At 50.2% G+C, this 27,086-nt stretch overlaps 1 protein-coding gene across 1 annotated transcript in view; it reads left to right on the forward strand.

The window, feature by feature from the left end:
* The window catches only part of MGAM (maltase-glucoamylase), a 135,109-nt gene that overhangs the window by 17,817 nt on the left and 90,206 nt on the right, over nucleotides 1–27,086 (forward strand). Inside the window, exons 8-22 of the mRNA XM_038760646.1 lie at nucleotides 3,793–3,905; nucleotides 5,707–5,832; nucleotides 8,688–8,819; nucleotides 8,987–9,088; nucleotides 9,503–9,616; nucleotides 10,891–10,975; nucleotides 12,972–13,089; nucleotides 15,435–15,606; nucleotides 16,390–16,506; nucleotides 18,279–18,433; nucleotides 18,961–19,045; nucleotides 20,068–20,124; nucleotides 22,524–22,648; nucleotides 23,350–23,438; nucleotides 26,141–26,190. Coding sequence (XP_038616574.1) covers nucleotides 3,793–3,905; nucleotides 5,707–5,832; nucleotides 8,688–8,819; nucleotides 8,987–9,088; nucleotides 9,503–9,616; nucleotides 10,891–10,975; nucleotides 12,972–13,089; nucleotides 15,435–15,606; nucleotides 16,390–16,506; nucleotides 18,279–18,433; nucleotides 18,961–19,045; nucleotides 20,068–20,124; nucleotides 22,524–22,648; nucleotides 23,350–23,438; nucleotides 26,141–26,190 — 1,640 coding nt within the window. The remainder of the gene's footprint in view (nucleotides 1–3,792; nucleotides 3,906–5,706; nucleotides 5,833–8,687; nucleotides 8,820–8,986; nucleotides 9,089–9,502; nucleotides 9,617–10,890; nucleotides 10,976–12,971; nucleotides 13,090–15,434; nucleotides 15,607–16,389; nucleotides 16,507–18,278; nucleotides 18,434–18,960; nucleotides 19,046–20,067; nucleotides 20,125–22,523; nucleotides 22,649–23,349; nucleotides 23,439–26,140; nucleotides 26,191–27,086) is intronic.

Consider the following 27,086-nt stretch of genomic DNA (forward strand, 5'->3'; position numbering starts at 1 on the left):
GGGGTGTGTTAGGTGGGTTGTACTAGGAAATCAGTGAGGTATGGTAGGAGCTGGGCAAAGTAAATGAGTAAATGAGAGTTTGATGTGGAGGGTGATGGGCAACCATTGGAGGTTCTTGAGTGAGGAAACATGGACTGAACACTTTTGAAGAAAAATGGTGTGGGAGTAGAGTGTAATATGAACTGAAGTGGAGAGAGACTGCAGGCAGGGAGGTCAACAGTCTGTTTCAGTATTCAAGTAGTCCTGCTCAATGGCAATGTGAGGAGTGGCCCGTCTTCCTTCTGTTCTTCCTACCTCCTTCTTCTTCCTCCCTCTTTCTCCCCATCTGCCGCAACCTTCCTCCTTTCTGTGCTCCCTTTCTCTCTCTCTGTCTTTCTACCGCTTCCATCCTCCTCTTTCTTCCTGCTCATCAGAGAGGTGGCCCGGGAGGAAGCTCCTCTGGCAGACTGGGGACTCCACTCCTACTTGGGCATCCCCCGGGCCTGGAATGCCCTCCCTCTGCCCATCCGCCAAGCTAGCTCTCTTCCTCCCTTCAAGGCCCTGCTGAGAGCTCACCTCCTCCAGGAGGCCTTCCCAGACTGAGCCCCTTCTTTCCTCTCCCCCTCGTCCCCCTCTCCATCCCCCCGTCTTACCTCCTTCCCTTCCCCACAGCACCTGTATATATGTATATATGGTTGTACATATTTATTACTCTATTTATTTATTTTACTTGTACATTTCTATCCTACTTATTTTATTTTGTTGGTATGTTTGGTTCTGTTCTCTGTCTCCCCCTTTTAGACTGTGAGCCCACTGTTGGGTAGGGACTGTCTCTATGTGATGCCAATTTGTACTTCCCAAGCGCTTAGTACAGTGCTCTGCACATAGTAAGCGCTCAATAAATACGATTGATTGATTGATTGATTGGGGACCAGCCTTCAACACATATACATTTTAGCCCCTTCATTGGTACATTGGGACAATAATAATGATCAGTGTGGTACTTGTGAAATGTGCACTATATGCTGAGCACTGGGCTGAGTGCTGGCATAGACACAATACAAGCAGTGCAAACACAGTTCCTGTCCCACATGGGGCTCAGAGTCTTAGCTAGAGGGAGAATAAGTATTGCAGCCCCACTTTACAGATGAGGAGAGTGAGGCACAGACAAGTTAAGTAACTTGCCCAAGGTCACACAGCATTATTTATATTATTATTATATGATTTATTTTTATTATATACTATATTATGTATTATATATGATTTATTATTATTTATATAATAATGGTGCTTGTTCAGCACTTACTATGTACAAAGCACTGTTCTGAGTACTTACCTCCTTACCTCCTTCCCCTCCCCACACCACCTGTATATACGTATATATGTTTGTACGTATTTATTACTCTATTTATTTATTTATTTGTACATATTTATTCCATTCATTTTATTTTGTTAATATGTTTTGTTTTGTTGTCTGTCACCCCTTTCTAGACTGTGAGCCCCCTGTTGGGTAGGGACCATCTCTATAATGTTGCCAACTTGTACTTCCCAAGTGCTTAGTACAGTGCTCTGCACACAGTAAGCGCTCAATAAATATGATTGAATGAATGAAAGGAGGTAAGGTGGGGGGGATGGAGAGGGGGAGGAGGGGGAGAGGAAGGAGGCGGCTCAGTCTTGGAAGGCCTCCTGGAGGAGTTGAGCTCTCAGTAGGGCCTTGAAGGGAGGAAGAGAGCTAGCTTGGTGGATGTGGGGAGGGAGGGCATTCCAGGCCAGGGGGATGACATGGGTTGGGGGTCGACGGCGGGACAGGTGAGAACGAGGCACGGTGAGGAGATTAGTGGCAGAGGATCGGAGGGTGCGGGCTGCGCTGTAGAAGGAGAGAAGGGTGGTGAGTTAGGAGGGGGCGAGGTTATGGACAGCCTTGAAGCCGAGGGTGAGGAGTTTCTGCCTGATGTGTAGGTTGATTGGTAGCCACTGGAAATTTTTGAGGAGGGGAGTAACATGCCCAGAGTGTTTCTGGACAAAGACAATCCGGGCAGCAGTGTGAAGTATGGATTGAAGTGGGGAGAGACAGGAGGTTGGGAGATCGGAGAGGAGGCTGATGCAGTAATCCAGACAGGATAGGCTGAGAGCTTGAACGAGCAGGGTAATGGTTTGGATGGAGAGGAAAGGGCGGATCTTGGCAAATGTTGTGGAGGTGAGAGTGGCAGGTTTTGGTGATGGCTTCGATGTGAGGGGTGAACGAGAGAGCGGAGTCGAGGATGACACCAAGGTTGCGGGCTTGTGAGACGGGAAGGATGGTAGTGCCGTCAACAGTGATGGGAAAGTCAGGGAGAGGGCAGGGTTTGGGAGGGAAGACAAGGAGTTCAGTCTTGGACATGTTGAGTTTTAGGTGGCGGGCAGACATCCAGATGGAGATGTCCTGAAGGCAGGAGGAGATGCGAGCCTGGAGGGAGGGAGAGAGAGCAGGGGCAGAGATGTAGATTTGGGTGTCATCAGTGTAGAGATGATAGTTGAAGCTGTGGGAGCGAATGAGGTCACCAAGAGAGTGAGTGAAGTGCCTTGCCCAAAAATGCTGGTCTCACCTCCACAACATCGCCAAGACCCGCCCTTTCCTCTCCATCCAAACCGCTACCCTGCTGGTTCAATCTCTCATCCTGTCCCAACTGGATTGCTGCATCAGCCTAGTCTCTGATCTCCCATCCTTCTGTCACTCCCCACCTCAGTCTGTTCTTCACGCTGCCGCCTGGATCATCTTTGTGCAGAAATGCTCTGGGCATGTTACTCCCCTCCTCAAAAATCTCCAGTGGCTACCAGTCAAACCTACACATCAGGGAAAAACTCCTCACTCCTGGCTTCAGGGCTCTCCATCACCTCACCCCATTCTACCTCACCTCCCTTCTTTCCTTCTACAGCCCAGCCCGCCCCTTCCACTCCTCTGCCACTAACCTTCTCACTGTGCCTCGTTCTCACCTGTCCCACCGTTGCCCCCCGGCCCACGTCCTCCCCCTGGCCTGGAATGCCCTTCCTCCGCAAATCCGCCAAGCTAGCTCTCTTCCTCCCTTCAAAGCCCTACTGAGAGCTCACCTCCTCCAGGAGGCCTTCCCAGACTGAGCCCCCTCCTTCCTCTCCCCCTCCCCATCCCCCCCACCTCCTTCCCCTCCCCACAGCACCTGTATATATATTTGTACAGATTTATTACTCTATTTTACTTGTACATATTTACTATTCTTTTTATTTTATTTTGTCAATATGTTTTGTTTTGTTGTCTCTCCCCCTTCTAGACTGTGAGCCCATTGTTGGGTAGGGAGCGTCTCTATATGTTGCCACCTTGTACTTCCCAAGTGCTTAGTACAGTGCTCTGCACACAGTCAGCGCTTAGTACAGTGCTCTGCACACAGTCAGCGCTTAATAAATATGATTAAATGAATGAATGAATGAAAGTGGCAGAGCTATCCAGCGCTTAGTACAGTGCCTGGCACATAATAAGCACTCAACAAATACCACAATTATTATTTGTTATTACCACTGATGGATTGATCGATCTGGGATTCGAACCCAGTTCTCCAGACTCCCAGTTCTGTTGGGCATGCTACCTCTCAGAAAAGTTTAGTGCTTCAGTTTCTGCTATATTTGAGGTGGTGGTGGGGATCCTCCCCTCAATGTGGAGTGCAGCCGGAGTGCAGGAGACAGTTGGAGAGATGGGCCCTCCATACTCTGAAGTGAACAGCCCCCTCTGCCCCGCTTCCAGACCCCGCATGCTCCTGAATGCTCTGCCTGTTTTATTGTTCATTTCACATTTTCTTCCTGCAGAGGTGGCCCTCCAGCCTACCCCTGCGGTCACCTACCGGACGATCGGAGGCATCCTCGACTTCTACGTGTTCCTGGGCAGCTCACCAGAGGAAGTGGTTCGGGAGTATCTGGAGGTAAGTGGCCTTCAGCATTGCTGCCGGAGGTTATCAGCCCGCTGGGAGGGACCCTGTCCCTTGAGATAAGGTTTAATCTCTTGGACCTACAGCCAACATTTTTATACCTTTCTGTTTCCCCGGTAGACAGAGTTGTCAGCAGGTGAAAGGTCCATTCCCTCATTGCCCACACGAGGGCCATGGGAGTGAAGGGACAAGTGTGCGAATATGATAAAGGCCCACAAAGGAGTTTCATGTGCAGGAGCTATAGATGGCCTCAGTGACTACGGGGCAGTGTTGATGCCAGCCCTGCTGCTGTGACCCGTTGGGTAGCCACATCGGTAGCCACTGTGGCCTTCTATTGTTCGATTAACCCTCCTGGTGGCTCTGTTGGTCAAGGAGCCAGCCACACCTTCCCACTACAGAAGGGGCTCCATCTGTCTTCAGAAAATCGCATTTTCACAGAATGATTTCTCTGACAGACAGTCCCTAGCTCCTCTTTCCTACAACCCAGCCCCTCCCTGCAGAAATTATCCGCTCAGCTGGTTCTGGGATCTGGGGTCACTGTGTGCCTGGGTTCCTTTGTGTGTCTCTGTGTGTGCACATGTGTATGTGTGTATGTGTGTGTATGTATGTGTATGTATGTGTGTATGTGTATGCTCAGCTGCACATGCAGCATGAATGTCCTAGCGACCTGCGAAGGGAGTTGCTTATCAGTCATATGACACAATCTGGTGCCGTCCTGGCTCCCACCACCTGCAGCCATACCTGGTGTATGGTTCACTCCAGCAGCTCCATCCTTCCGCTGGAGAGGCCGATCTGTCCGCCTCCATCCACATAACCTCTCCCTGATGAGTGCCCTCTGGTTCGCTCTGGGGGAAGCTGCACTCATCCTGAGAACAGTCCCTCCTGGATCTGGAGCGTCCCCCAGTCCCTGTGTTGGTACTGAGCAGTAGCAACACTGAGCATCAGGATCAGTGAGTTGGTGGTGATCACTCAGATTAAAGGATGGGGCTGCTTTAGGGTGCCCACAAGTAAATTAGGTTCCACAATGGATTGGTGCATTTTGCACTTCGACACTTTAATCCAGGGGCAGTTCTTCAAGATGATTTGATAAACGAGTGATTCATAGCAGCTCCCCTTGGGATGTTTTCCTAGTTTAAGTCATGAGGTCGCCCAATCTTCTGAGCTGGGGGCAGCACAAGAAAGAGGGAGGCGGGGTTTCCTGTGACCCTTCAGAGGAGAGCAGCTAGGCCGACTGTGGGCACGCGGACTGGGGGATGCTTCATGTCTGGGATGCTCTGTTCTCTGAGGATGTGCACAGTTCCTCCCAGAGTGGACCGGGGAACACTCATCTGGGAGGGCTTTTATGGTGAAAATGGGCAGCCTGGCCTCTCTGTCAGGGGTCGGAATCTTTGGATCCGCTAGGGATGGACTATTTGCCGGGGATGTCAGATTGTTTCATATGACTGGTCCCATGTCAAGCGCTTAGTACAGTGCTCTGTACATAGTAAGCACTCAATAAATATGATTGAATGAATGAATGAATGTTGGGTTCGTTTTACTTGGGATTGGTAAATTTGTTAGGAGGCCCAGATGTATTTGTAAGTCAAACTAACACCTCTTAGGCAAATCATACCCCTGGTGCAGACTGTTAATTTGTCTCTCTCCCAGCTTTCCGTCTTTGCTGTCTGTTCCCTTGGCCCCGGGGGCCGCCCCTGCCACCCATCTGGCGGCAGCTGGAGAGCAGGTGGTCATTTGGACGTGGTTCAGCCGTGGTGAGCTGCCATTAACGCCTTAGCCTCCCCTTTCCCCATTCCAGCTGATAGGGAGACCGTTCCTGCCTGCCTACTGGAGCCTGGGATTCCACCTGAGCCGCTGGGAGTACGGTGGCCTGGAGGGATTGAAAACAGTCGTAGACAGGACCCGGGATGCTGGCATCCCCTACGTGAGTGTGTCCTCCTGGGCATGGGGATGGCGGGGATGGGTTGACCCAGGCTAACCGGACATAGGGGATGAGAGCAGTGGTGGCCAGGACCCGGGAGACTGGCATCGCTTACATGAGTTTGTTCTCCTGGGCATGGGGATGGGGATGGGATCAGGTTGGCCCGGATTGACCAGCTGGGGGACAGGGAGAGGGGTTCACAGTTGCTTGCTGAGCTGCCCTCATGGGACCATGGGCCACGTCCCAGGCCACACTTCTCATGACCGGTTATTGGGAAAAACCCTTGGGGAAATTCAAGGCAGGCCAGCAGGAGTGACACTGAGGGGCGTCCACCTTGAGATACTTGGGTCATTTTGCAGTGCGACAGTGGGAACCCTAACAGTGTCCAACCTGATTCTGTCACCAAATCCTGTTGATTCTACCTTCTCTAGAATCCACCCCTTCCCCTCCAGCCAAACTGCTACTGTGCTGACCCAAGCACTCATCAATGTCCACTTTGACTACTGCACCGGCCTCCTTGCACCTCTCTGCCTTTCATCTCTTCCCACCCCTGCCATACTTCACTCTGCTGCCCAGATCATTTTTCTACAATACTGTTTAGTCCATGTTTCCCCACTTCTTAGGAATCTCCAGTGGTTACATATCCCCTTCCTCCCCAAACAGAAATTCCTTACTATTGGCTTTAAAGCACTCAATCAGCTCTCCCTTTCCCAATCTTGCCTCACTGATTTCCTGCTACAATCCAGACTGCACATTTTGCTCCTCTAATGCCAACCTATTTACTGTACCTCAATCTCGTCTATCTTGCTGCTGACACGTGGCCCTCATCCTCCCTGTGGCCTGGAACTCCCTCCCCATCCATATACCACAGACCACCACTTTCCCCACCCACGAAGCCTTATTCAAATCATATCTCTTCCAAGAAGCCTTCCCTGACTAAGCCCTCATCTCCTCTACTCCTCTATTTAGAGAAGCAGCGTGGCTCAGTGGAAAGAGCCCGGGCTTTGGAGTCAGAGGTCATGGGTTCAAATCCTGGCTCCAGCTGTGTGACTTTGGGCAAGTCACTTAACTTCTCTGGGCCTCAGTTACTTCATCTGGAAAATGGGGATGAAGACTGTGAGCCCCATATGGGACAACCTGATCACCTTGTAACCCCCCCAGAGCTTAGAACAGTGCTTTGCACATAGTAAGTGCTTAATAAATGCCATCATTATTATTATTAATACTCCCTCTCCCTTCTGCATTGCCTATCTACTTGGATTTCTATCCTTAAAGCACTTGATATTCACCCCATCCTCAGCCTCACAGCATTTATGTACATATCCATAATCTATTTTAATGTCTGTCTCTCCCTTTAGGCTTTTAGCTCCTTGTGGTCCAGGAACATGTCTACCAACTCTGTTGTACTTTACTCTTCCAAGTGCAGTACTCTGCACACAGTAAGCCCTCAGTATTTACTGAGGGCTTTCTGTGTACAGAGCACTGAACTAAGCACTGGTAGAGAATGCGCAGGTGGAAATTAGGCCCAGTCCCTGTCCTTTGGGAGGCTCACAATCTAAGAAGCTTCAGGGAGCTCCAGCTAAACATCCCCAATTTAGCCCTCCTTGCATCTCATTCTCCTGCTAGTAACTCATATAATTCTCTTCTAGATTTACCACCTTACAGGAAAATCAGTGATATTGACTGAGCACCACTAGTGCAGAGCACTGTACCAGCTGCCTCATGAGGGCAGAGCACTGTTTCAGATGCCCCCTGGAGCACAGAGTACTGTCCATTTAGACTGTGAGCCCACTGTCTTTTAGACTGTAAGCCCACTGTTGGGTAGGGACTGTCTCTATATGTTGCCAACTTGTACTTTCCAAGCGCTTAGTACAGTGCTCAGCACACAGTAAGTGCTCAATAAATATGATTGATGATGTCCCAGTTGGCTCCTGGAGTGTAGATCACTGTATGAGTTATCTCCTAAATACAGAGTACTGTACCAGCCATCTCTTGAATGCAGAGCACTGTACTGGCCATCTCTTCTCTGAGGAGCACTGTACCAGTGGCCTCCTGAGTGCATGGCACTCAGAAACTGTCTGCCTTCTAAGGCAGAGCATTGCCGCTCATTGTGGGCAGGGATTGTCTCTCTTTATTGCTGCATTGTACTTTCCCAAGAGCTTAGTACAGTGCTCTGCACACAGTAAGTGCTCAATAAATGAATGAATAAGAAAGTTCAACAGGCACAATCCCTACTCTCAAAAGAGTTAACAATCTAACCGGAGAGTCAGATACAAAAGAGCACGGGCCTGGAAGCCGTAGGACCTGGGTTCTAATCCCTGCACTTTCACTTGTCTGCTGTGTGATGTTGGGCAAATCAGTTCACCTCTGTGCTTCAGTTTCCTCAACTGCAAAATGGGGATTCAGTGTCTATTGTCCCTTCTACTTAGACTGTTAGCCCCAAATGGAACAGGGACTGTCTCTGGCCTGATAAACTTGTATCTACCCCCATGCTTAAAACAGTGCTTGACACATAGAAAGCACTTAGCAAATACCATAAAAAAAAAGACTTAGAATCAGCAGGAGCTGGCAGAAAAAACAGGATACTACAGAAAGTAGCAGGAGAGGGTCAGAATGAACTGGATGGGAAAATTGGAGAGTTACAAGCAGCCAAGATTGGTTGGAACACACGGGATAAATATTGGTGACTGTTGTTAGGAACATTAATTAAATGCTGATGGCCTTACTATGCCACCAGCACTAAGTAAGCACTAAGGCAGGTCCAAGGTCACGATATCAAGCACGGCCCTGGGTGCGGCCTTGGGCTGTGGTCATGTGTGTTCTTTCCTCCACTTGTGATATCCCTGGCCTCCTTGCAGGATGTGCAGCATTCTGACATCGACTACATGGACCAGAAGAAGGACTTCACTTTCGACCCTGTGGCGTATAAAGGCCTGCCTGAGTTTGCCAGAGAGCTGCATAACCTCAACCTGAAATATGTCATTATAATGGTATGGGGGCCCTCTGGGTGTCATTGCCCACTCGGTGCTCTGTCGGCTGCCTGGCTGGTGCCGGCATTCACTTAGTGTCCACTGAAACAGCCCCTGGCCCACTGTGCCATCAGTGGGAGGTGTGTGGTGGCCTCCCTTCTCCCCAGTGATTGTCTCTGTTCTCACAGGACCCAGGCATCCCCACGCATTCCTATGGCCCCTACGAACGGGGGTCTGACGTGAATGTTTGGGTCAACTCATCAGACGGGGTGACCCCCCTCATCGGAGAGGTGAGTATCCATGGTGATGGGAATGGGGACAGGCCTGGACGTTGGGTCAGGTGAGCTGTTTTTGCTCCCTTAGTCCTACCGCCCTGCAGAAAGTCTCCACAAAGCCACTCGGTCAAACCACATCACAGCAGCTGGCTGGCCATCTCCCAGCACACCCCACACTTCCCAAGATCTTGGGGCTATCTCTGACCCTCTGACCCCAAGGATCAGAACTCGGGTTCTCCACGGATTTGCTGTGGCTCAAACTGTCGAATCTGGGGTTCTGGTTCAGCAGGCACGGGTGGCTGGACTGGGAGCCACGTGGCCCAGTTTCCCTCAGCAACCTCATTTAGGTTTTTACCCTCCTGGAATGGGCTCATTCTCCATCGTGTTCACGGCTGGTCTTGCTGACAGGGATTCCATCCCATCCCCCAGGTGTGGCCAGGACCCACTGTGTTCCCCGACTACAGCAACCCAGCATGTGCGCAGTGGTGGGCCCAAGAGTTTCGCCTCTTCCACCAACAGCTGGCCTTCGACGGCATCTGGATTGTGAGTCAATCAACCAGTCGGTCAATGGTGTTGACCGATTGCCTACTGCATGCAGAGCTCTGTTCTGAGCACTTGGGAGAGTATCATAGAGTTAGTAGCTGTGATCCCTGACATCAAGGAGCTTATAGTCTTTGCACTGAGCAGTTGGAGGAGTACAGTAGAGACAAGTAGATATATTTCTGTCCTCTAGGAGATTACAGTGTAGTTGGGGCTCCAGACACTAACATAAATTTCAGGTAGGGGAGGCCACCAAATATAAAGATGTGGACATAAATGCTGAGGGTGGTGGTGGGGCATTATATGGGGAAATGTCATTCTGGGACAGTGAAGGGGGCTAGCCACCTTTGGAGTTTAGAAGCAGATTCCTCCTCTTCGGCCCTTGGGCAGCTGCTAGCTAGGTACCATTGGTCAGTCAACTAATTGGTGACCCTGGCTGACACCTCTGAGTGTGGGATGCTGCACCGGGCACCTGAGAGAGGCCTCCAGAAGGAAGGCACATGTTTCCACTCCCATGCAGGGCAGGTCTGATGGATGGGTGTGCAGTTTGGAAAACACATCGATAAAACACCGGAAGATCTCACCTGGAGTCAGCAGAGACAGGGAAAGTGGGGAAGGGGACGAGGAAGTAGGAGAGGGAGAGAAAAGAGGGAAGGGAGAGGAGCAGCAGAGATACACTACAGACCCCAGGGCGGAGCCTTGGGAAATAGCCTGGTTTGGGCAGCTTAACTGAGGGCACTTATTAAGCACTCACTGTGTGCAGAGCACTGTATTAAGCACTAGGACAGAATGCACAGTTGGGAATTTGACACAGTCCATTCACAGTCTGTCAGATGAGTATGAACAGGGCTGCTGTTATCAACCTCAGAGATTTACGATCAATGAGCCTAAACAATTTTATCTCATAAGAGACCTATGCGAATATTTCAGGTGTCATGGAAGTTCACTTTCCATTCATTTTAAGTTTTATCTCAGGTGATCTCTGACTCAATGCTCTATTACATGTTTTGGAGAAACCATTTCAATATGCAATCAAAACATTAATAAAAATGGAAAGAAAGTTACTTTCTATAGCTTAACTAGTTGACATGAAATGTAAATCACCAGAGATAGTGTGAAAGAACTTTTCTTCCAAATTCAGTATAGGCGCCCCTGAATCTATGGTGCTAACTGGTATAGTTTATCCATTTTAAAGGAATGTAGGAGGAGAAAATAAAAATATATAAACAAAGGGGATCCTTTAACAATATATTTTTCCCCATCTTGCATCATCCCAGGATATGAATGAAGTCTCAAACTTGGCTCATGGTTCCAATAAAGGATGTGCCAATAACACGCTGAACTACCCACCTTTTACTCCAGGTCAGTCTTACCCATTGTGTCTTTGATTCTTTCTATTATTCATTCATTCATTCATTCATTCAATCGCATTTATTGAACGCTTACTGTGTGCAGAGCACTGTACTAAGCGCTTGGGAAGTACAAGTCGGCAACATATAGGGACAGTCCCTACCCAACAATGGGCTCACAGGCTAGAAGAGGGAGACAGACAAAAAAACACTTACGAGAGCGCTCAGTAAATAGGATGATTTGACGGATTTATGAAAGCGTTCAGTAAATAGGCTGATTTTAGGGATTTACGAGACCGCTCAGTAAATGGGCTGATTTTAAAAAGTTACGAAAATTCTCAGTCATTACGGTTTTAGGGATTTACGAGCGCTCAGTAAATAGGATGATTTGACAGATTTCCGAAAGCGGTCAGTAAACAGGAGGATCTTACGGATTTAGGAGCGCTCAGTAAATAGCTGACTTTACAGGTTTACGAAAGCACTCAGGAAATAGGCTGATTTTAAGGAGTTCAGTCATGACGATTTCTCAGCGCTTACAACAATGCTCAGCACCTAGTAAGCGTTTAACAAATACCACCGTTGACAAATTGCCGAAAGCGCTCAGTAAATAGGAGGATCTGACGGATTTAGGGACACTCAGTAAATAGGCTGATTTCATTCAATCGTTAAATCCGTGATTTGACGGATTTCCGAGCATGCTCAGTAAATGGACTGATTTTAAGGAGTTATGAAAGCACTCAGCAAGAGATCATGGGTTCTAATCCTGCTTCCGGGGCGGGGGGGGCGGGCGGGGAGAGAAGGGAAAGGAGGTTAAGGTTAGCGAGGTGGGTGGGGGCCCCGCCCCTCCCTCCCTCCCTCCCTCCCTCGCTGGCTCACTGGTGGGGACGGTGGCCATGTCGGCTCCACAGTAAGCGCTCAAAAATACGATTGATTGATTGATTGATTGACTGGGGGCTCCTCCGGGCGGGGTGAGCGGGCGGCAGGCGCGGCGCTCCTCTTATGGCAAAAGGTGGGCCAGGAGCTAAAGACTCGTGAAAGCTTGTCCCAGCCCCTACCCAAAGGGGTACTGATTACATGGAAAACTGTTTTTACGGCGCTGCGGGCGCTGCATCCCGCTGAATGGGATTATTACAGTGGTGGTCTTGGTTGTTCCAGCTGCACCATTTGTTTATGCGTTAGTACGTTGTTGCTTCATTTCTCCCCGGACATATATGAACACTAGTATTAAGGGATTGTGTGTGCATGCACAAACACACACACACACACACACACTCACACATTCACAGGCTCACCAGAAAGACAATTGTTGTTTTATAGTTATATAAAAAGAAAAGATGAAATTGCACCTTTCCCAGCCATGTGTCCCATTGAAAATATCCCCAAATACCAATTTCCTCTCAGCTGTTTTTCCAGCTGACAGAGCACTGGCTTGGGCACGGGTTCTGTGGACCAGGCCAGCATCCCAGGGTAGCCAGTGGTGATGATCAAAGGTTGGGCAGGATGAGCAACAGTTGAGCAGAAGTTTTGGTTGCTAAAAAGCCACCCCATTGACCCTCTAAATGCCTTGAGATTAAAATCTGGACAAGGACTAGCCACATTAACCCCTTAGTTCCTCTTTCTCCCCTACTGGATATTGGTGGAGCTATGCTGGGCTTTGATTTTGTCCTTGGGACAGTCCCATATGAGGCTGCTTGGTGATGTCAAGGCTCTGATTGGACGATTCATCCCCTGCTCCCTCTCCGGGATCCCAAGTGCAGAAGCCGGGCATCCTTCCGGCTGGTCCTACCCGACATGGGTGCAGCATCAGGCCTTTGAGCCTCTTGTTGCTGAGAAAGCCTCTGCTGCAGATATTGGTGAGGGAAGAGCAAGGTGGGCCGGGGCTATTTTATCCACAGCCACCCCAGCCCCAGGCCTGGCTCCTGGATGCAGAAACATTCCATCACGCCCCTCTCCCAACCATCCCTCACCTTTCTGTGCCTGGGAGGACATGGGTCACATCTCTCTGGCAGGCATCGTGGACCGGCTGCTGTTCTCCGGGACGCTGTGCATGGACGCGGTGCAGCACGGTGGCTTCCACTATGACCTCCACGGGCTGTATGGCCTCACCATGGCGGCCGCCACTCAGGAGTAAGTCATTCCAGTGCCACTCCCCGAAGCAGGGGCCTCTGTTTTCTGCCCCACCTCACTCGCGGCCCCTGGCCTGGAGCTGGATGGAGGCCACGGGGGCCACCCGCATCCCTCCATAGGGTTTAGGAATAATAATAATAATTATGGAACTTGTTAAGCACTTACTATGTGCCAAGCACTGTTCTAAGCACTGGGTTAGACACTGGTTGTCGGGTTGGACACAGTTCCTGTCCCACATGGGGCTCACAGTCTTAATCCCTATTTTACAGATGAGGTAATGAGGCCCAGAGAAGTTAAATCATCATCATCATCATCAATCGTATTTATTGAACGCTTACTATGTGCAGAGCACTGTACTAAGCGCTTGGGAAGTACAAATTGGCAACATATAGAGACAGTCCCTACCCAACAGTGGGCTCACAGTCTAGAAGGGGGAGACAGAGAACAAAACCAAGCATACTAACAAAATAAAATAAAAAGAATAGATATGTACAGGCAAAATAAATAAATAAATAAATGCAGTAATAAATATGTACAAACATATATATATATACAGGTGCTGTGGGGAAGGGAAGGAGGTAAGATGGGGGGGATGGAGAGGGGGAAAGTTAAATGACTTGCCCAAGGTCATACAGCAGACATGGGGCAGAGCCAGGATTAGAACCCAAGTCCTTCTGACTCCCAGGACCTTGTTCTATCACTAAGTCATGCTCCTTCTCAGCTCTGTGTAGAGCCTGTACTGAAAAGCTTGGGAGGTGACAATAGGTTTCGTAGACAGAATCCCTGCCCTCAAGGAAGTTACAGTCTACTGTGAGTGGAGCACTGTACTAAGTGGTTGGGAGAACATAAGAGTTAGAAGACACAATCCCTACCCTCAAGGAGCTTACAATCTGTGTTTAGAGCATGTGCTGAATGCTTGGGAGAGTCCAATAAAGTTAGTAGACATGAACCCTGTCTTCATTCATTCATTCATTCAATCATATTTATTGAACGCTTACTGTGTGCAGAGCACTGTACTAAGCATTTGGGAAATACAAGTTGGCAACATATATAGACGGTCCCTACCAAGCAACGGGCTCACAGTCTAGAAGGAGGAGGATCTTCCAGTCTAACAGGGGCAAACTGTAGCTCATTGCATTAATTTCTCCCTCCGGGTTGTGGATAAGGTTGTGGATCTCCCCAAATGGCCTCCGGGGTTCTGTTCTCATCAACCATAAGCAACCCAGTGATTCCTCAGAAAAGTGTTTGAGTGTGTTCTCACCCTGGTGTGGGTCAGGAGAGCCAGAACCGCTGGGGGGCCTGGCCCTTTTTACATCACTTCCTGCTTCTTTGAGCCCCATTGCAACGGTGGACCAAACAATCCTTGATGACATCGGTAACTCAGAGGGAACAGGTGGTTCCCCTGGGTGCCCTGCTCCAGGCCACCAGAAGCCCCTCACTGGGTATCCTACTGTGGGTGGCCCTTTGCTGAGTGTCCTGCTCCAGGTGGTCACTGGTCCTTTGCTGGGTATCCTGCTCCAGTGGCCTCTCTAATAATAAGAATAATAATAACAATAATAATAATGGTATTTGTTAAGCATTTACTATATGCCAAGCACTTTTCTAAATTCTGGGGTAGATAATAATAATAATAATAATGGTATTTGTTAAATGCTTACTGTGTGCCAGGCACTGTACTAAGTGCTGGGGAGGATACAAGTTAATCATGTTGGACCCAATCCCTGTCCCAAATGGGGCTCCCCCTCTTAATCCCTATTTTACAGATGAGGTAACTGAGGTACAGAGGAGTGAAGTGACTTGCCCAAGGCCAAATAGCAGACAAGTGGCAGAGTCAGCATTAGAACCCAGGTCCTTCTGATTCCCAGGCCTGTGTTCTATCCACTCTAAGCTATGCTGCTTCTCTCTCTCGGTGGCCAGCTCCAGGTGGCCAGTGACCCCTCACCAGATGTCCTGCTCTGGGTGGCCAGCGGCCCTTCACTGAGTGTCCTGCTCCAGGTGGTCAGTTGCCCTCACTGGATGTCCAGCTCCAGCCAGCTGGGTGACTTTCATAGGACACTTGGTGACCCCTCATTCTCCCTGGGGGCTGGGGGAACGACAGCTTATCCATAGAGAAACCCAAGTTCATCCCTACCCCAGACAGCAAGCAGAGTAGGGGCATCTTCTCTCCATCTCTCTGAGGCCTGTGGGAAATAAACGGGAGAGCAGATGGCACACCCAGGACAATGGGGTCAGTGAGTGGGGCTCTGCCCACTGCAGGCAGGGTCAACGGGTCAGCAGGTATGCCCCTGCAGATCCCGTGCACCCCTGCCAAGCTTCCCCCTCATCCCAGATGTCTTTCCCACCAGGGCTGCCCAAGGCATCTACTCTACTAACAGAAGCTTCATCCTGACACGGTCCACCTTTGCTGGCTCGGGGAAGTTTGCAGCCCACTGGCTGGGGGACAACGCAGCCACCTGGGATGACCTGCGCTGGTCCATCCCTGGGATGCTTGAGTTCAATCTGTTTGGGATCCCCCTGGTGAGTGCCATGACTCTGTTCCACTAATATCAGCAGAGCCCGGTGTGGGGGCCTAGAGATCCTCCCCAGCCTGGCATGGAAGCCTAGAGATCCTCCCCAACCCCTGTATGAGTGGCCCTCACCCCAGCCTGCCCAGAAACCCTCCTCCACCCCAATAAGGGGAGCCCTTACCACAGCCCTGATACCGTGGCTCAGAGACCCTCTACCACTCCCATATGCTCTGGCCTCATCCCAGCCCCACATGGGCTCCTCACCACCCAAAAATGGGCAGCCCTCACCCCAGCTCTGGCACAGGTGTCCAGAGACCCTCTACCACCCCCATATGGACTGCCTTAATCCTGACCCTCCCAACTCCTGCATGGGTGGCCCTCACCCTAGCCCTGGGGCAGGGGCCTAGAGAGTCTTCCTCACCTCTGCTTGGGCAGCCCTCACCCCAGCTCTGATACAGGGACTCAGAGACCCTCATGGGCTTCCCTCACCCCATTCCCAGTGCTGGTGCCCAGAGACCTTCCCTACTCCTACGTGAGCAGCCCTCACTCCAACCCCATATCACTGGATTGGTCTGCAAATGCTGCCAACCTAGCCGTGACCAGAGGGCAGGTGGAAAAGGAGGCCTGTGTGGGCAAAATTTGGGAAGTAGAGGACACATTTGGGACTGTTTATGCCTGGTCTGTAAGAATGAGAGCTGGAATGTGGAATGCTGGGAAGCAGGAAGGATTTGGGTCTGTCTGAATCTGGCAGAAGTGAGAGTGGCCTGTGCAATTAAAACTATGCCTCCTACAGGTGGGTCCAGACATTTGTGGATATTCGGGGAATGTCACTGAAGAACTGTGTGCACGGTGGATGCAGCTCGGAGCCTTTTATCCCTTTTCTCGGAATCACAATGGTCGAGGTTTTCGGGTAAGCCCGGCGGTCCCATGAGACTTCTCACACCCATTGTGCCTCTCCCATCAGTCATTCAAGCGTATTTATAGAGCACTTACTGTATGCAAATCACTGTACTAAGCACTTGGGAGAGTACAATATAACAAGAGTACTTACTGTATGCAAATCACTGTACTAAGCACTTGGGAGAGTACAATATAACAATAAACTAACATTCCCTGCCCACAATGAGCTCACAATACAGAGTGGGAGCTGTTCCTCTCTCTGGGACCTCGTCTTCGGGTCCTAAGTCAGTTTATGCTGGGAGAAACTTGTCCAGGGCTCCCAAGCCCAGTCAGGGGCTGCAGAGCCCTCTGTGGGGTCCAGGCAACCTGGACTCATTCTGCTGATCGAGGGGATCCTGTGGCAGTCCCCAAGAACAGCAGATTCCTGGAATATGAAGGTGCAGCCTGTCTCCTGTGGGAACATTTTAATTTTGATTCGATTTTGATTTGTGGAAAGATTGGTTTCACCTGCAATTCATTGTTAGTTTCAGACAAGGCCAGTGAAGAGTAAGTGAAGGACTGAAGGAATTAATGCATTAATGGTATTTATTGCCTGCCTATTGCATGCAGAGCACTGCCCCAGGCACTTGAGCCAGGACACCAGAAGCCAAAGATGAGGTCTCTACCCTCAAACTGCTTTCAATCTACTGGGGATGACAGAAAGACATTATTTACAAACAGTGGGGATTGATCGCTATAAATTTGGTGGTCAGGAGTTTCTGCTTGAGTCTTGGAGAGAGATGGGCAATGATTGAAGATTTTTAATGTGTGGGGAGATATATGTAGCCCCAGAGAAGCAGCATGGCTTGGTGGAAAGAGCACAGGTTTGGGAGACCGAGGACATGAGTTCTAATCCCGACTTTGCCATTTGTCTGCTGTGTGACCTTGGGCAAGCCACTTCATTTCTCTGTTCCTCAGTTACCTTATCTGCAAAAATGGGGATTAAGACTGTGAGCCCCATGTGGGACAACCTGATTATCTTGTATCTACCTCAGTGCTTAGAACAGTGCTTGGCACATAGTAAACACTTAGCAACTATGTTATTATTATGTAGAACAGTACTGCAGAAAAATGAGCTGGAAAGCTGAGTGAAATACAGATTGGAGAGGGGAGAGACTGGAGGCAGGGAAGTCGGTGATAGATTTGGGAGAGAGAGATAGAATTAGAGATTTCAGTCTAACAGTGATATTTATATAGCATTTACTCTGTGCAGAGCACTATACTATGCACTTGGGAGAACAGAATACAACAGAGTCCATAGTCACGTTCTCTGCCCACAAGGAGCCTGCGGTCTAGAGTCATCTGGATTGGGGTGGAAGCTGAAGCTGTGAGAGCAGATGAGTTCCCCCAGACAGTGAGTGTAGAGCAGAAGGCCTAGAGCAGAGCCTTGGGGGTTGCCCCCGCTGAGAGGGTGAGAGGCAGTGGAGGAGCCATTTGTATCTTGTCGCTATCCCAGCAGTTAGTACAGTGCTTGGCACATAGTAAGTGCTTAATAAACACCAAAATAAATGAATAAAAAGATAGCAGGAAGGAACAATTGGGTTGAGAGATAATATTTTTAAATGGGAGAGTTGTGTGTGGGTTTGAAGGCTGAGGGTGAGGGGCCATTAGAGAATGAGAAGCTGAAGATATTAGGTAGTGAGGGAGGGGAGGAGTCTGTGTCTGCTAGGCCCATGAGTGGAGCTTGCTACCAGTTCTGTTGGTGCAGTGTGGCCCCTGGGACCTTGTCACCTTCCCTTCCAGGACCAGGATCCCGCTGCCTTTGGACGCGACTCTCTCCTGGCCAACTCCTCACGGCACTACCTGAACATCCGCTACAGTCTGCTGCCATACCTCTACACCCTGTTTTACCGAGCACACACTGAGGGGAGCACCGTGGCCAGGCCCCTGATGCACGAGTGAGTTTGGGGGGCCCACCTTCAGGGGGCCAAAGACTCCTACAGCCGAGGTTACGGCTCTAGGAGAGATTGGAGTCCTTGGCCCGAAGCTACAGTTCTTGGGGAGATCAAAGTCCCCAGGCCGATGTTACAGTTTTAGGGGAGCAAAGATTTCCAAGCTGAGACTGAAGTTTTGGGGAATTCAGATTCCAACAAACTGGAGTGGGACACCAGGCCCAGGTCTCTGGCACCACAAGTCCATTTCCCCATCCAGAACCTCTTCCCGGCCCTGGAATGCAGCCAGTGTGATGTTGCTGTCCTCTGTATTAGCCGGGACATTCCCCCAGAGCATTTGCAGTTGACCCTTTGCCCCTTCCCAAAAAGCCCCTCTTCCTGCAGAGATCTCCACCTATGCTTCTAGTCTCCTGGAGGAAGGAATCCCAGTCCTGTCCCTTTGACCCCAGCCTCTCTGCTGGGTTGGCCTCCAAACCAGTGCAGAATGGCCTGGAGCAGGGACTGGGGCAGCGTTCTGATTCTCTTGGCTTTAGGTTCTACAGTGATTCAGAAACCTGGGGCATCTCCCAGCAGTTCCTGTGGGGTCCAGGACTCCTTATCACACCAGTCCTGGAGCAAGTAAGTTTGCACATGTGCTCTGCCATTTACAGGTGTGCGCATACCCTCTCTCTCTCTCTCTCTCTCTCTCTCACACACACACACACACACACACACACACACACACACACACACACACACACACACACACACACACACACACACACACACACACACACACACACACACACACACACACACACACACACACACACACACCCCCCTTGGGATATGGCCACCTCCCCAACTCCCAAGTGTGCTGTTTTGTGAATGTGAGAACTGGTCAGTGGCCCCACGGGTAGCCAGTGGTCCATCCAGCCCAAGGTCCTGTCCCTGGCAGGGCACCACAGGGTGACAGACACTCTTCTCCATAACCATCCTCTGATCGGCTGGGCTTCTGTTGTCTAAAGACCCACCCAAGGCTGTGGGAGCCTTCTGGCTGCCTGCGTGACTATCACTGTGGACTGACATGTCTGCCCACTCCTCATTGGTGCTCTCTCCCTCTGCACTGCCTCCATTCCCCACCGCCACTCTCCAGCTCCTCCCTCCTTCTCCCTCTCACCCTTCTCCTTTCTCCTCCCCTTCTTCCCTCTGTTCCTCCTTCTCTTCTCCCTCTCCCTCCTCCTTCTTCTCATCCTCCTTCCCTGATGGCAAATAGATCCAGGCCCCATACACACCCAGAACTCTGTTCAGGGAGGTGACAGATGACAATGGAGTCTCCTGTCTAATAGCAGAGAGGGTTGGGTCAGGGAGGGGCCACCACTCTAACCAGGTTCCGATGACAGAGAGACTGTTCTCATCCTCCGTGAAGCCTCCCAGAAACCCTTAGGGCCATTGGTGGCTAGAAGGAGGAAAACCAGCACTGACAATCCTCCCAGAACCCCTTCAGGCTGCTGCATAAGCAGCTTGAGGAAGGAAAGGCAACACTGACCATCCTCCTGGAAAGTGTCTACGGTGGCCACACTCCCCGTGGCAATGAGACTGGGTGTCCTGTATTGCCAAGAGCTCTGTCCGTGAACACTGATGCTTTTCTCTTGTCTCAGGGGGCAGAGAACATCACTGCTTACATGCCTGATGCCATCTGGTATGACTATGAAACTGTAAGTGCATTCTGCTGATTTATCCTTTGAGCCCTAATTTTCCCCCGTGTAGCCAGAGACCAGGGTGAGGTAATCGATCAATTAGTAGCATTTCCTGTTTACTTTGTGCAGAGCACTGTACCAGGCATTAAGAAGAATGCAATAAAGTTAGTAGACTTGATCCCTGCCATCCATCAATTCTAGTATTGATTGAGTGCTTACTGTTTGGGAAGCACCATACTAAGCACTTTGGAGAATACAATATAACAGAGGTGGTTGACGCATTTCCTGCCCACAAGGAGCTTACAGTCTAGAGGGAGAAACAGACATTAAAATAATTTATGGATATGTACATACATGCTGGTGGGCTAAGGGTGGAGTGAGTAGTAAATGTATAATATAATATTAAATGTAAATGCCTAGATGATGCAGAAGGGAGAGAGAAAAGAAAACTTAGTTGGGGTAGGCCTCCTGAAGGAAATCAATCAATCAATCAATCGTATTTATTGAGCGCTTACTGTGTGCAGAGCACTGTACTAAGCACTTGGGAAGTACACATTGGCAGCATATAGAGACGGTCCTTACCCAACAGTGGGCCCACAGTCTAGAAGGGGGAGACAGAGAACAAAACAAAGCATATTAAATGCAATTTTAATAAGGCTCTGAAGGAATTCCAGACAAGAAGCAGGACCTGGGCAAGGATTTTGGCAGTAAGATAGAAAGGATTGAGGAACAGTAAGTAGGTGGGCATTAGAGGAGCAGACTGTGCCAACTGGAGTGTAGTACGAAATCAGCAAGGTAAGGTAGCAGAGATTCAGCCACTAAGAAAAATTACAGGTAAATAAATGGACATAAGTGGTGGGCATGTCCAGAGAGGCTGACCTCTCTCTGGTTTGTGTGATCATAGGGCTCCTTTCCCCACCTTGGGACCCACTCCCTCACCCTGCCTCTGGTACATGGCCTTCAAAGCCTTATCGAAGGCACATCTCCTCCAACAGGCCTTTCTAGATTAAGCCCCACATTTCCTCATCTCCCACTCCCTTTTGTGTTGCCTTGACTTGTTCCCTCTGCACTTCCCCACTCCCAGCCCCAAAGCACTTATGTACATATCTGTAATTGTATCTTCTAGACTGTGAGCCCACTGTTGGGTAGGGACTGTCTCAATATGTTGCCAACTTGCACTTCCCAAGCACTTAGTACAGTGCTCTGCACACAGTAAGCGCTCAATAAATACGATAGATTGATTGATTGATTTGTATTGATGTCTTTCTCCCCCACTCTAGACTATAAGCATGTTGTAGGCAGGGAATGTGACTGTTTATTGTTGTATTGTACTCTCCCAAGCGCTTAGTACAGTGTTCTGCACACAGTGAGTGCTCAATAAATACTATTGAATGAATGAATGAATGAATACACCTGCCCGGAGTGTCAACCTTGGGCCAGAGGGCCCCATGACTATGAGGAGGATCAGGGACAGGCCAACTGCTAGGCTTAGGTGACCACATGCCCACCTTCTGCCATCTCTGCCTCCGCAACCTACACTGTGCAGGACCTAGTGGGGGGGTGGGGGTGGGGGTGGCCAGAGGGCAACAACTTGTGTTGGTGCTGGCTGAAATTCTCTAATGATAAGGGCTTGTTTAACCCTCACTGGCCACCCTGGGCATAGAGTTGCCTTGTCAGTGGTCACAGGATGTGGCTGTTGCCTTAATGAGTCCATCAATCAGTGCTGACTGTACTAAGTGCTTGGGAGAATAGAGTTCTCCCAAGTTGATAGGCTCTATCCATGCCTACAAGGAGCTTATGGTCTAGAGGAAGAGACAGGCATTAATATAAATAAATTAATTATCTATGGGTACATAAGTGTTGTGGAGCTAAGGTGAAGTGGATATCAAGTAAGCTCGTGGGCAGGGAATGTGTCTCTTTATTATTGTATTGTACTCTCCCTAGCACTTAATACAGTGTTCTGCACAAAGTCAGTGCTCAATAAATGTGATTGAATGAATGAATTAATCAGGTGCTTAAGGGGTAAAGATTCAAGTGCATGGGTGACACAGAAGGGAGGGGAGTATGAGAAATGAGGGCTTAAGTCAGGGAAGGCCTCTTGGAGGAGATGTGGAAGGGTTTTATGGTTGGCTTCTGGGTGCCTTGGGAACTGAGACCAGAAGCTGTTCCCTAGAGGTGCGGGCCAGGGTGTCAGGTGGCTGGGGTAGGTGGGGAGGTTGTCCTGGGCAGGCTGAGGAGGACAGACTCTGGGAAGACTTTTGGGGAGAAGGACAGTAGCCATGGAGGACTCAGCTGGGAGCCTGCAGGCCGATGGGTGGGTAGACAGGTGGGAACAGGGCAGGCAGACTGGCAGGGATGGATGGAGGTGGTTGTTGAAAATCACCTGGGCAAATGTCTTGGTTTCTCTGGACCCTTAGGGTGTGCGGAGCCAGTGGCAAAGGCAGAAGGTGGTGATGCATCTTCCAGTAGACAGACTGGGGCTCCACCTGCGAGGGGGTCACATCCTCCCCACCCAGAAACCAGCCATGACCACGACCACCAGGTATTGGGGGAAGGCCCAGATCCTCTGCCTTCACCTCACTGCTCCGAACCTCCCCTTCCAGGTTCAGGCAGGTTCAACCCACTCACCTTCCAATGCTTTGGGTGGGGGCGAGAGTGGGGCTTCCTGCCAGGAAAGTAACAAGGCTCCAAACTGCCCCTCCTGGCCTATTCCACTCCTGCATGTTTCCCCTTCCACCCACTTCCCTTCCTGCGTGCTTTCCCTTCCACCCACTTCCCCTCTGGCATGCTTCGCTTCCTGACTGCTTCTCCTTTGCCTGCTTCCCCTCCTGCCCTGCTTTCTCTTGAACCTACTTCCCCTCCTGCCTGCTTCTCCTTCTGCCTTGCCTCCTCTTCTGCCTTGCTTCCCTCCTGCCCTGCTTCCTCTTCCCCTCCCACCTGCTTCTCCTCTGGCCCTGCTTCCCCTCCCTCCTACTTTTCTACTTCCTTTTCTCACAATGGGAGGGTGCCCAGATGGGCAGAACTGCTGGCAGATAAGCCCTCTTTCCTGGGTTTCACTGACATTTCCTGTTTCTCCTGCTGGTTTGCATGTGGGTGAGGGATGTTGTCACACTCAGAGGCCTGAAACAGCCCTCTGCTGCTAGTGGACTGGTCATTGGTCCCCAGAGTCATCTGCCCTTGGGGGCCGGACTCTGCTCCAGGCAGGGCCCCTCAGGGGCCTAATTCCACTTTCGCTCCCTGCAGTCGAACAAAGCCCTTGGGGCTCATCATCTCACTAGACGAGCACAACGAAGCCAGAGGGGAGCTTTTCTGGGATGACGGCACAACTAAAGGTGTGTTCTATCTCCATGAGTGGATGCAGAAACCCCCCCATGCTCCTGCTCATTGCAATGCCCCCCCCAGCCCCACTCCCCAGCCCCACTGGTGCCAAGCACAAAACAGGGTCTGCTGCCAATGGATGAGGCCCAGCCACTGCCTAGAGACTCTCAGAGTCCGGTGGGAAAGAAACTGAGAAACAGATGGCCAGATGAAGCCCATGGCCACGTTGGATATTTAATGCTTCCAGACCCAGCGGGGTGACGACATCCCCCTGTTCCATCTTGGGGTGGGGCGGGCGGTTGCATGGTGGAGAGCTGGGGAGGAAGGACTCAGCCTTGCCTACCGGATAGAGCATGGGCCTGGGTTCTAATGCCGGCTTTGCAACTTGTCGGCTGTGTGACCTTGGGCAAGTCACTTCACTTGCCCAGGCCTCGGTTACCTCATCTGTAAAATGGGAATAGCACTGTGAGGCCCATGTGGGACATGGATTATGTCCTATCTGATTATATGGTATCTACTCCAACACTTAGTTTGGTGCTTGGCATACAGTAAGTGCTTAACAAGTACTATTATCATTATTATTATTATTATGACAGTGAGTGGGGAGATGGGGTCCCAGGGCGAGGGCCAAATTGGGATGAGGCAGGAAGAGACTGTTAGATGAGCGGAGTGGCCAGTGGCAATTGGGTTGAAGGACTGGAAGCTGATGATCCACAATTTCAGGTGGATCTGAATAGCAACTGCCATCCTCTGTGATCTTTTTTAATTTTTAAATGGTTTTTGATAAGCACTTACTATGTGTTAAGCACTGTTCTAAGCACTGAGTGGATACAAGATAATGAGGTTGGACACAGTCCCTGTCCCACATGAGTTTCAAAGTCAAATAGGAGGGAGAACAGGCTTTGAATGTCCATTTTGCAGTTGAGGAACCTGAGGTACAGAGAAGTTAAGTGGCATGCTCAGTTTCAAGTCAGAGGGAGAAGATTTCCAGGTCAGAAGCCACTTGGCCTAATGGAAGAAGCATGGACCTGGGAGGCAGAGGACCTGGGTTCTAATGCCACCTTCACCACTTGTCTGCTGTGTGATCTTGGGCAAATCACTTCACTTCTCTGGGCTTCAGTTACCTCAACTGTGAAACTGGGATTAGACTGTGAGCTCCATGTGGTACATGGACAGTGTCCAACTTGATTAGCTTGTATCATCATCATCATCAATCGTATTTATTGAGCGCTTACTGAGTGCAGAGCACTGTACTAAGCCCTTGGGAAGTACAAATTGGCAACATATAGAGACAGTCCCTACCCAACAGTGGGCTCACAGTCTAAAAGGGGGAGACAGAGAACAAAACCAAACATACTAACAAAATAAAATAAATAGAATAGGTATGTACAAGTAAAATAAATAAATAAATAGAGTAATAAATATGTACAAACTTATATACATATGTACAGGCGGTGTGGAGAAGGGAAGGAGGTAAGATGGGGGGATGGAGAGGGGGACGAGGGGGAGAGGAAGGAAGGGGCTCAGTCTGGGAAGGCCTCCTGGAGGAGGTGAGCTCTCAGTAGGGCCTTGAAGGGAGGAAGAGAGCTAGCTTGGCGGATGGGCAGAGGGAGGGCATTCCAGGCCAAGGGAATGACATGGGCCGGGGGTCGATGGCGGGACAGGTGAGAACGAGGTACGGTGAGGAGATTAGCGGCGGAGGAGCGGAGGGTGCGGGCTGGGCTGTAGAAGGAGAGAAGGGAGGTGAGGTAGGAGGGGGCGAGGTGATGGACAGCCTTGAAGCCCAGGGTGAGGAGTTTCTGCCTGATGCGCAGATTGATTGGTAGCCACTGAAGATTTTTGAGGAGGGGAGTAATATGCCCAGAGCGTTTCTACCCCAGCACTTGGTACAGTGCCTGGAATAGAAACAGCACTTAACAAATAACATTTTTAAAAAAGTGGCTGAGCCAGCATTAGAACCCAGGTCCTCTGGCTTCCAGGTCTGTGCCTTTTCCATTAGGCCATGCTGGCGGGAATCCTGGGTGAGAGAGAAGATCCAACCCCAGTGCCCGGCAGATTCCCTGCCTCCAGTGCCTGGCAGACAGTCTACCTATGATGCCCGGTGGATTGGGTCTCAAGGAGCCAGAGGCAGGGAGCCCAGACAGGGGATCGGGGCGGGGGCTTGGGCAGATCCTGGCTGTGGGCTGGGCTGAGGGAGGAGTGGTGGTGGTAGTGAATGGAAGGTCTTGGGGAAATCTGGGAAACCTCAGTGATACGCTGGGATTAGGAATGGGAAGAAAGGGCAGGAAGCACTGGTTGCAGGAGGGAAAGGGTGGGGCTGGAGGAGCAGTGGGCCAAAGCAGCAGTGACTCGCTGTTGCTTCACTGGGACATTGGGAGACCAGCAGGACAGAGCTTGGTGCTGTAGGTGCAGATCAACCATTGATTGATTGATAGACTGATGGGGGGGGGGGGGGGGGGGGGCAGGGATCTGAAGAGAAGCCATTGTTAGAACCAAACAGAGAATGAGGGCAAAGAAAGAAAAGCAAATTAATCAATGTTGTTTATTGCGAGCTTACTGTGTGCAGAGCACTGTACTAAGCACTTGGTGGAGTACAATGTACCAGAGTTGGTAGACACATTCCTTGCCCACGGAACACGAGACATTCCTTTTTGGAAATGTTTTGATTCCTCCCATGTTCTGGAGCCAGGTTGACCACTTTATCTTATTTTTTCAGACACCGTGGCCTCCCAAGCCTATGTGTTGCTTGAGTTTTCATTCATCAAGGTGAGAGTATTTCATTTTCACCAGGACAATGGCCCCTCCTCCCCTGGGCCACATGGAGGATGTTTCCCTTCTTCTGGTGGAAAAAGTCCAGGCCTGGGAGTCAGGGGTCCTGGGTTTTAATTCCGACTCTACCACTTACTTGCTATGTGGCATTGGGCAAATCACTTCACTTCTCTGTGCCTCAGTTTCCTCCACTTCAAAAATAGGAATCCAGTGCCCATTTAGTTTTAGTTTTATGGTACTTGTTAAGCGCTTACTATGTGTCAAACACTGTTATCCCTCCTACTTAGACTATGAGCCCCATTTAGGTCAGGGACTGTGTCTGACCTGATTCACTTGTACCTATCCTAGTGCTTAGAATAATGTTTGACATGTAGTAAGTGCTGAACAGATACCATAATGATGATGATGATTATTCTCTCTCCCTCTGTCCCCTTTTCCACCCAATCTCCCTGTTCCCTACTGCATTTTCTCTCTGTCTCTCTCTGTCTTTCTCTCTGTCTCTCTCCCACATCTCTTCTTACCTCTAGCTCTTTCCTTCTGCATCTCTCCTGCCCTCTGCAACTCTCTATCTAATCTCTCCAATCTCTCTGTATCCCCCATGGTTATCCTTTTTCATTTTGCACCTTAAGCTCTCTCCTTCTCCATGTTTTCTGCTTCCCCTTCCCTATTACTTCTTCTGTTCCTACCCCTGATCTCCCCTCTTTTCTCCTCAACCCTTGTCCACACCTTCTCTCTCTGTCTCCCATCTCCTCCTCCCCACCACCTGTCTACTTTACAGAGATGGGGTTGGGAAAGGTTCATAATTCTGTGTTCCCTGAGGCTCCCTTCCTTCCTCTTTCTCCACTTCTAACTCTGCCACAAAGGGGCTGTGGGCACTGGGGGCTTTGACCTCG

This window comes from Tachyglossus aculeatus, chromosome 2 (genome assembly GCF_015852505.1).
Source record: "Tachyglossus aculeatus isolate mTacAcu1 chromosome 2, mTacAcu1.pri, whole genome shotgun sequence".
Lineage (NCBI taxonomy): Eukaryota > Metazoa > Chordata > Mammalia > Monotremata > Tachyglossidae > Tachyglossus > Tachyglossus aculeatus.